At 49.9% G+C, this 11,425-nt stretch overlaps 1 protein-coding gene across 4 annotated transcripts; it reads left to right on the top strand.

Moving 5' to 3' along the window:
• Positions 1-602: 602 nt before the first annotated feature.
• Positions 603-10,122, top strand: trim33l (tripartite motif containing 33, like). 4 transcript variants are annotated; one of them, XM_078933659.1, is made up of 14 exons: positions 603-767; positions 1,024-1,077; positions 1,511-1,646; positions 1,921-2,047; positions 2,120-2,236; positions 2,321-2,435; positions 2,644-2,790; positions 2,897-3,008; positions 3,121-5,261; positions 5,340-5,548; positions 6,129-6,237; positions 6,320-6,376; positions 6,705-6,827; positions 8,719-10,122. In XM_078933659.1, exons 2-14 carry the CDS (start codon positions 1,027-1,029, stop codon positions 9,016-9,018), a joined length of 3,744 nt encoding a protein of 1,247 aa, XP_078789785.1. In that variant the 5' UTR covers positions 603-767; positions 1,024-1,026; the 3' UTR covers positions 9,019-10,122. The 4 variants fall into 4 exon arrangements, with proteins under 4 accessions (XP_078789785.1, XP_023820245.1, XP_023820249.1 ...); XM_023964477.2 differs by having other exon boundaries at positions 605-767; positions 3,121-5,548; XM_023964481.2 differs by lacking the exon at positions 603-767 and having other exon boundaries at positions 878-1,077; positions 3,121-5,293; positions 5,372-5,548.
• The last annotated feature ends 1,303 nt before the right edge of the window (positions 10,123-11,425 follow it).

The following is an 11,425-nucleotide window of genomic DNA, read 5'->3' as shown; positions in this document are numbered from 1 at the left end:
AAATTGTCGTCCTCAGATGATTTGATTAATCGGGTCGTTCTGATGGTTCAGATAAAGGAGCGTTCCACCTCGCCGCCTCCTCTACGCAAATCCACACATTTCACATGGAAATCTGGTCCATTAGGAAGATTGTCTGTTCCACATGCAGATGCACCACCGCAGACGCTGCTGCAACGTCTGCGCAGACATTGCTGACCACCCAACGTCCAGAATCTTGTCAGACTTCTGAACTTCAGCTGCTGCAGATGACGGACCGACCCAGAACCGACCTGGAGGGGATGAACTGGACCAACATTTATGTATTTGTTTGTTTGAACCTGAAGTATTGCAGTTTGATCAATAATTAAAGAGCCGTTTTCATAGAACATTTAGGAAAACTCAAGATAATCTGATTCTCTGCAGAAGTCTGAACAGATTTTATGTTATTTTTGAGAAAAACTAAGGTTCTTGAAGTACAGAAAATGAATCTGTCAGAACAAACGCAGCATGTAGAATTAAATGTACAGATCCCAGTATGGAAACTCTGTGTCTGTGTGTCATCTCACTCCAGACCAGGCGGTGGCGCTGTCGGCACCAACCAGCTGGACCGACATAAGAAAGAAAAGAAAGATAAGAGACACGAAGAAGAAGACAGATCTGCGCGTGCGTATCAGGACTTCAGATAAGACCCACAAGAGAGGTCCAAACTATCGTTTTCGGTACCAAACTCTTTAAATGTTAGAACCTTACCTTCCGGTTCCGGTTTGGCGGCACGGATACAGCTGGCGGTGAGTCCGGTCAGAATCTGGGTTTTTGTTTTGGGGCCGAACCTTGAACCCACCCTGGCCTGTGATGTCCCGCCTTACTCGGGACAAAAACCACCATCCGAACCGAGCCAGCAGCGGGTCAGGACCGGTCGGGTCCTGCGCCGCGGTGGTTCTGTCTGTGCTGGTTCTCTGTAGACTGGAAGCTGTTCAGTTCTGACCCAGAGGTTCTGCTACTGAGGTTCTGAAGTGTCCCCCCCCCCCCCCCTCACACACACAGAAGATGACGTCTGTGGACCTCACGGAACCGGCAGAGGACTCCCCAGCCCAGAAGGTGAGCTTGGGTCTGCACAGATCTCAGGTTCTGGTTCTGACCTGGAAAAGCTGTTCAACCATAAACTAAACTAAAAGAGGAAGCTCTGAGGTCACAGAACCGGTTCACAGGAACCCCAGAGTTCTGATCCGAGTCAGATTGGTGGTTTAATCTGAAGGCCTCCATCAGATGATGCCAGTCATCTGTTTGAAAGGAATCAGATTACTCCAGGAATCTGATTCTTGCTCAGAGTGAACGCTGGATCTGGTTTAGTCGGAAAGACAAGAACCTGTTTTGGTCTCAGGTCCAGAACCGAACAACAGAACCCTGGAACCAGTTTGACTCCAGAATAGATCAGTGTGAACTGCAGCATCCTTTTGTGGGCGGGGCTAACCCGCCATGTTTAGCAGATCCGTGGTGTTCTGTCCCCTCACGTCTGTCTCTCCCCCCTCAGTGCGGGAGCTGCGGCGGCGCCCCGGTCTGGTGTTGGTGCGTGGACTGTAATGAGGCTCTGTGCCACGACTGCGTTTCGGCTCATCGGCGGGTCACCGTGACCCGGAGGCACAAACTCCTCGACCAAGCGCCACCAGGTCAGAGCCCCCACCCCTCCCTCTGCCCTGACGCCCCCCGCCGACGGGGGTCTTTCCGTCAGAACAGGTTACCTGCCTCCAAACGGGGAGGAGCTTCATCACTCTCGTTCTTTGTTAGTTCTGTTGTAAACACGCCCACACCATCAGCCCTCCGCCGCCGTGCTTGACAGCAGGTGTCAGATTCAGCACTCCGGTGGGGGGGGGGGGGGGGGGGGGTCTGAGGTGCTCCTGACTCCTCCTCCTCCTCATTTAACCTCCTCTCTGTCGTCCTAAGAGGTCCGCTCCATCGCTCCCACCAAGTTCTGCAGCCTCCACCCGTCCGAGACGCTGCAGCTCTTCTGCTTCAGGTGCAACCAGATGACCTGCAGGGACTGTCAGCTGGTGGCCCACAAGAACCACAGGTCCGTGCGCCGCAGCAGAACCGGCTCCTGAAGGTCCGCTCCGCCTGACGACGGTTCTGCTTCTTCCTGCAGCTTTGAGTTCATCAGCAAAGCGGTGGAGTGTCTGAAGAAGCAGCTGGGTTCTTCCATCGACCCGCTCCAGGAGCAGATGCAGGCCTCCAGGAGGAGCATCGTGGAGATGGAGGAGAGGTGAGGCGGGGCGGGACAAATGTCCGGTACCGACCCGCTGACGGAACGGGCTGGTTCTCCGCTGATGTTCTGCTGTCCTTCCAGACTGGTGGTTCTGTCTCAGCATGAGACCTTCATCAAGACCAAGCTGCAGAAGAACTTCTCCGCCCTCGCAGAGTTCCTGTCCAGGAGGCTGGAGAAGGTCCTGCAGGAGGTGCAGGTGAGTCCATCTCCAGGAGGAAACAGTGTGTGAGTGTGTGTGTGAAGGTGGGTGTGTGCATGTGTGTGGGGCGCGGTTGTCTGTGAAGAACGCTGGTGATGAAGAACGTCTGGACCAGAAGCTCCGGTCCAGACGTGGTCCTGGCGCCTCCTGGCCTCCTCAGAGGAGGTGCTGGGCTGCTGTTCATGCGCCTCCTGTCTTTGAACAGAAGGTCCACGACTGGGAGCGGCAGAAGATCCGCCGCCGGATGCTGAAGGTGAAGCAGCTGCAGCAGAGCTGCATGGCGGTGACGGCCGCCGCCGTCCAGGCTCAGAACCTCAGCGACCTGCTGGAGCTGCTGGGCTGCATGGCGCAGGTGACAGTCTCCGCCCACACCTGTCCTCCAGTTTGGGGGAGGGGGGGTTCCGACGGGTCCAACCAGAAGAAGATCCGTCTGACCTTTGACCTTTGTCCTTCCTCAGATTAAACCCCAGGTGAAGGACCTCATCAGCCAGGACTCTGCCCCCCCCAAGACCATGGCCTGTCTGAAGGTCATCAGCGACCAGCAGTCCATGGACAGCATCCTGCAGTTCGGTAATTTCCTCCTGTGACCGCTGCTCCTCAGGCCATAGTCTGCTCCTCATCTTCACCTCCTGAAGATGAGGAGCAGACCTTTCTTAAGATTTGTCTGACTTTGTCTTCGCAGGAAAGATCGAGGTGTCCTGGGTTCCCTTCTCCGCGTACCAAGCCCCCAAAAAGGATACCTCATGTCTCCATGAAGTTGCTCCTCCCACCTCCTCTTCACTTAGTGGTGTTGCTCCTCCCACCTCCTCCTCATCCATCAGTGACGTTGCTCCTCCCACCTCCTCATCCCTTAGTGGCGTTGCTCCTCCCACCTCCTCCTCATCCATCAGTGGCATTGCTCCTCCCACCTCCTCATCCCTTAGTGGCGTTGCTCCTCCCACCTCCTCCTCATCCATCAGTGGCATTGCTCCTCCCACCTCCTTCTCATTCTTTAATGGGATTGCTCCTCCCACCTCCTCCTCATCCATCAGTGACATTGCTCCTCCCACCTCCTTCTCATTCTTTAATGGGATTGCTCCTCCCACTTCCTCTTCATCCATCAGTGGCGTTGCTCCTCCCACCTCCTCCTCATCCCTTAGTGGTATTGCTCCTCCCACCTCCTCATCCCTTAGTGGCATTGCTCCTCCCACCTCCTTCTCATTCTTTAATGGGATTGCTCCTCCCACCTTCTCCTTTAAAGGGATTGCTCCTCCCACCTCCTCATCCCTTAGTGGCATTGCTCCTCCCACCTCCTCTTTATCCTTCAACGGCATTACACCTCCCACCTTCTCATCCCTTAGTGGCATTGCTCCTCCCCCCTCCTCCTCATCCTTCAATGGCATTGCTCCTCCCACCTCCTCATCCCTTAGTGGCATTGCTCCTCCCACCTCCTACTCATTCTTTAATGGGATTGCTCCTCCCACCTTCTCCTTTAAAAGGATTGCTCCTCCCAACTCCTCCTCATCCATCAGTGGCATTGCTCCTCCCACCTCCTCAACCTGCAGCAGCTTCTCCTCTGAGACTCCACCTCCTTTGGTTAGCCACAGCTCCGCCCCTTCTTTACTGTCATTGTCGTCATGGCGTCACTCCACATATGCTCCCCCTGTTCACACCGCTGACGCTCCTCCTACACCTCCACCCGCCCCCCCAGACCCTAAAAAAGCCAAACAAGCCGACAGCGTCTGCTCCTCTCAGCTGGCACCTCCGTTTGCTCCTCTTCCTGCGCATATTCACCCCACCCCCATCTTATCGGTTAATTGTCCTGCTCCTCCTCCCACCTCCCTGGACACCCTCGGTGTTACCCCCCCACAGTACTCACCTGCAGCCGCCTCAAAAGTCCGGATCAACGTCATCAGCAGGTCAGAGGTCGCGGCGTTGAGCCGGCTCTTAGAGTGGCCACAAAAACACCACAACCCCCCCAAGAAGAAGCCAGCAAGGTCGTCTGACCCGCAGGGGGGGCGGTCCGCTGCCTTTCGGAAACACCCCCCCAAAAAGACAAAGTCCTCTGGGGGCGCCTCCACGCTGCTTTTTCACTCCTTAGCCCCCCAGAGCAAAAATCTCACCACATCCTCCTCGCCCCCCTGCTCCCTCCCCATCACACCTGCTGTCACCCCAGAGCCCCCCTCTCAACAGCAGCCATCGGTGTTTGCTCCTGGGGGGCTCGCAGCATCCAAGCCGACTACTCCATCGCTGCCGAGCCCCCCCCCATCAACACCGCCGTCCAGGTCAGCCCTCGCCCCCACCCCACCCTACCCTCACATCCCACTCAAAGACCAAGAGCCCCCCCACACACTTCAGAGGGAGAGGGCCAGCTTGCAGCCTGGTTCTTTTGTGAGCCCCCTCAGACCCAAGACCCCTCCACTCCCCCATCCAAGTCTCAGAGACCGCCACCCCTCCCAGGAAGAGCCGAGTCCACATCCTGGTTCTTGCAGGGGGGGTCCCGGCTCATCTGCATCCGAACCTTCAGAACCGGAGGCTGAGCCCGCCCCCGCCTTCCCTGTGGAACCCGAACCTCCAGAGAAACCCGCGCCTCCTCCAGCCACAGAGGAGCCCACCTCCGCCCCGTGTGGAGGTCTGGATCCAGACGGGACGCCTGTCAGGAAGCTGGCGGCAGGAACGGGAGGGGGAGGAGCTCCGCTGAGCCGGGACTCCCGGCTGCTGCAGCCCAGAGTGTCTCTGTTCAGACTTCCTGTGAGCTGGTCCGGACCGGACCGTCCTCTTCCTCGGTTCCAGCTGATCATCGGAGACGCCGAAGATGAGATCTACATGCAGGAGATCTCTCAGGTGGAGACGTCCCGACCGAAGGATTCCTGCAGGTCTGTGAGCCTGAAGCCGTTAAACCGACAACCGTTCTGGTTTCAGACTCCTGCTGAGTCTCTGGACTTCACCGGCAGCTCTTCAACCGATGACGGCGCTCTGAACGACCAGAACCCGGACTTCACCCAGCCGCTGTCCCTGGAGATCCTCTCCTGCTCCACCTGCGGCGCCTCCGACGCCTCCAAGATCTGCGTCTCCTGCGGTCGAGGATACCACCGGGACTGCCACGTTCCTCCGGTCAGGCCGGACATCTGGTACAGCCTTCCTGTCTAACTTCTAATCAAAGCTGTCCTGGTGGGAGCGTTTGTCTCCTCCCTGAGGGGCGGGGCAAACTGATGCTGGACCTCATAGGGTCTCAGAACTGGGTTCTGTTCAGCTGATCCTGCTGCGTACTCAGATCCGTGGTTCAGGTTGAGGTCAGGCTTTTGCAAGTGGGAGTTGGTAAACGAAAGCACGCATGTGACGATCACTGCTCCCATTGGCCAGAAGTCAAGGGGGCGGGGCATAGGGAGCGGTTTTGTTCTGTCAGGTTTTGATGTTGTTAACTAAATAAACTTCAGGCCTTTTTTCAAATTAAAAGCCAAAACTCTGCAGCCACAAAACTCTTCCAGGTTTTCTTCTCAAGGAGAGCAGAGCGCCCTCTGGTGGTGTGGAGGACTTTGTAACGAGGATTGAAGGGGTTTCATGCTGCAAGAACTCCTGATCCAGATTAAGACCTGCTTCCTCTTGAAGCAACAGAACCACAGCTTTACGTTATGAATCCGGTTTTAATATTTTACCCAGAATGCCCTTCTGCCTGATGCGTTTCCTTCTCTGCTGCTTTGCACCCTGCAGGTCGGCATTGACCTGCTCGCTGTGTCAGGACCTGTCGGACCCCGCAGACCCGTTCAGCTCAGACCGACCCGCCTGTCAGACGTCTGGACTCGGCCTGCTGGACCAGAGGGTCAGAGTTTCTCCAGGAGCAGAGCTTCTCCAGAGGTTTTGTTGGGGATGTTGTGAGTCAGCTGAAAACTTTTGTGTTTCAGAAGTGTGAGACTCTGGTGCTGCACCTGCTGGTGGAGGGCTGCGGTCGCCTGTCTGAGGTCGGTTCCGCCCACCGGCACGTATGCCGTTTCTGTGTTTCCTTCATCTCTGTTTCACCTCCAAATCATCTGACCTTTGACCTTCCGTCCACGAACCATTAAGACCAGTGTCCGTCACCCACAGCGCCCCCATGAGGCTTGCTTGGGTTATTCTGGTCCTTGAAAGGCCCTGATTGAAAGCTGGTCACCTGGATCAGGTGATGCTGGCGTCACCTGATCCAGGTGACCAGTAGTGGGTGGGGCAAGATGGAGATGGAGCAGGGAGGGGCGGATCAGGACCTGGGTCTTATGTGACCCGTCTTCCATCATTGTCCTCTTTTTATTCCAGTCTGGTTTTCTGTTGGACCTGACGCGGATCTCGGAGCGCCTGACCTGCCAGCGCCTTCCTGGTTTCCAGAGGGCAGAAGACCTGGTCTCTGAGCTGTGGACCCTGATGGAGGAAACCTCACAGGTACCACAGAACCACGGGTCTTCCTGCTGTTTGGGTCGAGCTTTTATTTCTGTTTGTCTTGTCTGAATTTCCATCCGTTTGCTTTAGGACTTTTATTTTAGGACTTTCAAGTTTCTGGTTCCGCGTTACAGCCTGTGGCTCACGGCGGCTACACAACTATCATCAAGTGACTTAAAAGTTAATTTTCTCCAAAAAAAGAGAGCTGACCATGGCCCCTAAGAAAAACCAACCGACAGGTGACCACAAAGACCTTAAAAAGACTCTTGATGAAATCAAAGCTGCGTTGTATCCTTTTATGGAGCAAGTGACCGCTAAGCTAGCTCCTCTCTTGGAGCTAATGGAAGACTTCCGAAGACTCCGAGCTCTAAATGAGCAAAAAGAAAACGGGTCGACATTCTGGAGAAAAGACTGGACGATGTGGAACAACAAGTAAGGATGAATAATGTCATTCTCACTGGATTATCGATCAAACCTCGGGCAAAGCTAAATGCAGCTGGAGTTAGCATTGCGAATGCTAATAGCACTACCATTGCTAGCGGTTCTTCTAAATCGTGGAGCGATGGAGAATCTCTGGAACACCAAGTGGAATCATTTCTCACGTCTAAAGGGATTTCCCTGGATCTAAATAGCATGGAGACCTCCAAGCCGCTCCCCAGGAGAAAGGAGACGGATAAACCAGCGATCCTCATCAGGTTTCTGGATCAAAAACACAAGCTAGCTCTGATGAACCAAAGGAGGAATCTGAAGGGATCTGCTGCTTATCTTAACGACCATCTGACCAGAAGGAATGCTGAAATCTCAAAACATGCACGGCTTCTCAGGAAGCGTAAGCAGATTGAGAACACTTGGGTTAAAGGCTGCAGGATTTATGTCAAACCACTCGGTCCACCGGACCGGTCCAAGGTTCTGGTTGTGAACAACATGAAGGACTTTGAGAAGTGCTTGATCACGGACGTCTGAAACAACATGCAGTAATAAATCAAAGAGCCAAATAATTTCAAGAAATATGGCGCCTGGATTCATCTCTTTCTCCAAAAGTCTGAAAGACCCTGATTCTCAACAGAGTTCTGACCTGCAGACAACTTGACCTCGCCGCTGATATCAGCTGAAGAAGGACATGGACCTGAATCTAATGTCTGCAGACATAACAGTGAAGAGAACTATAAACTCTGTTAAACCCAGAAGAACGGCTGTTAATCAGCAGAAGACTGAATAATACCAATCTTGGTCAATCGACAGATTATGGAGCCTTATTTATTTCACTTCATAGCATTACCTTATTACAAAAAATAAAAAATAAAATAAACGATTAATCAATTATTGAAAATGGTTAAATTGATTGATTTCTAATGATATTTCTTCACTTGCTCCAAACATTGATTAATCATTTTTCCTAATAAAACATAATTTGCAAATATTTTTAACTTTGATACTTGATTAATTTTTGCTATGAAGATTTTTGAAACAGTGTTATGTCTATTTTAATAATATAGTATTTTTTAATCATATTCACGATTTTTATTATTAACATAATCTGCATATATTTTAGATAACTGATCTGCGTTTGCTATGTTGATTTCTAAAATATGTCTATTTTTTTACATAATAACTAAGTAATTCATCTTTGTCATGTGATTTATTGATACTTAAGGATTCTTAATTCTGTCTGATAAAAGTTCCAGATAATGATTAATCATGTAGAACAGTGGTGGATTATATATGCTACCTTCCTTCCAGTCCCTTTAAGCAATATTTAATTTAATGTTTCATTATCTTAAGTTTGATCCGTCTTTGAATGATTGTATAACTGACGATTGTGTTGTTTTTGTGTGTAATTCTTGAAATAAACCATTTCAAATCAACTCAAAATCAAACTTTATTCTGCTTCCAGAACGACGCCTTAAAAGACCTCCAAGAGAGTTTCCAGAACAAGGTGAAGGAGATGTTTGGATCAGAACTTCTTCCTTTGCTCCGGAGAACTTCAAACTCAAAGGCGCCACCTGCTGGTGGAAGCAGCTCGCCGAAATGCGCCGCTTCAGGTCCTAAAGGAGTCGACTCTGAGCTGCCGAAGGTCAGAAGGGACGGGGAGCGGACGGGAAGGGGGTCCAAACTGGAGGTTGTGAGGAGGAGGCTGAGGGACTTCCTGGACATGAAGCAGCTTCCTCCAGGAAAAAGGATGAAGACTGACTAGATGAGGGGGGGGGGGGGGGGGGGGGGGATTTTCCTCTGACTCTGGATTCGACCCGATCAGATCAGATCAATCCAGCTTTTCTTTCTGCTTCAGATCAATTTTCATCGACTCTTTTTATCAGAACATCTGCTGGACCTTCAGGGAGACGACCCCCCCACCCAGTCCCAGTGAAATCAGTCTGAAGGCAGCAGCTCTGAGAAATGCACTCTGGGAAATGAAGTGAAACTAGTGTTTGTTTGTCCTGCTGGATCGGGACCGGTGGAACATCTCTGATTCCCTTCAGGGGTTCCTTTGGAGCCAAAACCTAAAGACTGAGGGATTTTCATGAATTCTTCATAAAAGTTCTTCAGAGGCTTTAAAGAAAAATGGTTTTTGTTAAGTTGCAGCAAAAAATGTGAAAGTTTAGAAACTTCAAAAGGTCAAAGTTACGAGATATAAGCCACAAAGAAACCAAAATGTTTGTTACTTCCCCAGTTTGGGAGGAGAAACTTCTTCACTGATTTAGGTTTAGAAGCAGAAAAGTTGTTTGTTGCTGTTTTGTTGAAGAGAAAAATGAAGCGACAGAATAAAAATGGTCTGTTACAGAAGCGCGGTTTTACAAAGTTTGTGTTCAAGAATTCACAATAAAACTTCTCCTGTGTGGGATGGAAACGTAGAGCTGCCGTAAGCTACGCTGAGGGCGCCGTGAGCGTGGCTTCAGTCTTCATCAAACATGGTGTCCTCAGAGCTCAAACTCGGGTCCCATCCTCTTTTTCTAGTGAGGTGCTCCAGTGGAAGAAGACCAATCAGGAGCTGTTTAGCTTGGAGGTTAGCTGGAGCTTCTTCCTTTTTATTATTCAGGAAGTTGAGGGGCTTTCCTGGTTTGAATCTCAGTCACTTCCTGTTTGCTTGATCCATTTGGTCCAAACTCGGTTCTGCTGTTTAAGAGTAAAACCGTCTCAGGAGCTGGCCAACGAGGCGGAGCTCCTCTCTACTGATGGAAGCGATGTTAGCAACGGGAGACAGAAAAGCTTCTCTTTATGTACTCCTCTGGAAATCTCAACTGCTGCCAAATGTTTCATTTTTGATTAATGATTGAATAAATATTGATACATTTCTAAAATATTCAATTGAAATTGAGTTTGTTCGGTTTTGAAGAACAGGTTTTCAGCTAAATTCAGATTTAAACTGAGCAATTTTGTAAAATGAAACTTTTTAAATTAAAACCAAACAAAAGATGATTTTGCTGTAAAGGAAAATGATTCCATGTTTTAGTGAAACAATTCAGGGTCACATCTTTAAAGTTTTGTAGTCCTATATTTTTTATACCCCGTCCCGCCCACAACTCTACTCAAAGGTGGGTTTAGTGTCAAAAAAAACTTCAAGCAACAACAAAAATCAACAATTTTTATAAAAGTCTTTTTGTCTTCATCTACAGGAACAGATTTTCTGCAGTTGACAAATGTTTGTGTTTTATCTGTGAATGACTGACAGTCCGTCACAGAAAAATCAATGTTGGATGGTTGAACCCTCTGTGACCTCTGAACCCTCACAATTCTGTATGTCCAGACTCTATCTTTACAAGGTTTTCATGTTCTTTAAATCAACAAAAATATGTTTTACAAATGAATTCCGGAACAGCAAAAATGATTTCAAAGGATGAACAGAGAGCAGGACAGGCTGACATAAAAAAATGTAACATTTTGAGAGAATAAAGAGGTCAATCTGGGTCTGCAGAGACCACGCCATGATCTGGTGATCTCTGCAGGGTGATCCATCCATTCATCAGTGAATAGATGGATGAACGGATACATGGATGGATGGAGCTGCAGAGACTTTAAACCACCAGGGGGCAGTGCAGCACCGCTTCGTCTCCACATCCAATCCGGCAGTTTCTCCGTTTGAAGCAGAAAGTCATCTTCAGCAGTTGGAACGACTTTATTCAAAAGCCTCTGATGAAATACAGTGATAATCATGGCGTCACTGGGACGGGTGTGCAATACAATCTGTGAGTTTCAAACATAGCAAACGTGAAGGTTTTTCTCATTTTCTTTTGCGCTGCTTCAAACAGAAAGTTAAACGCTTTAATTATAAATGCTTTGATTTGACAGGCAGTGATTTCAGATTCATGGCTTCATACCTGGAAAACCTTTGGACCTAAATCTGTCAAATTCACATTTACCTCATTGTGACTTTACAAAACTCATCTGATCCATTAAAGTAAATCGATCCTGTTACTTTGATAAAAAACAAAAAGTTATTTTAAGACGTAATTTTGACCAACAATGATCCTGATGGAACAAAGTCTTTTGTTCTGTCTCTGAGGCCAAAGTCTGCTGGGATCATTCGGTTCTGTATTTGGACACAGTACCTGCGGATCTGCTCTGAGTGCTAAACATGCTGGTTCCCCAAAGCTCTGACGTCAGTT

This window comes from Oryzias latipes, chromosome 16, assembly GCF_053564925.1.
Source record: "Oryzias latipes strain Hd-rR chromosome 16, Olatipes_Hd-rR_3.1".
Lineage (NCBI taxonomy): Eukaryota > Metazoa > Chordata > Actinopteri > Beloniformes > Adrianichthyidae > Oryzias > Oryzias latipes.
Note: the sequence above shows the minus strand (reverse complement) of the source record. Positions and strands in the feature narration are given on the sequence as shown.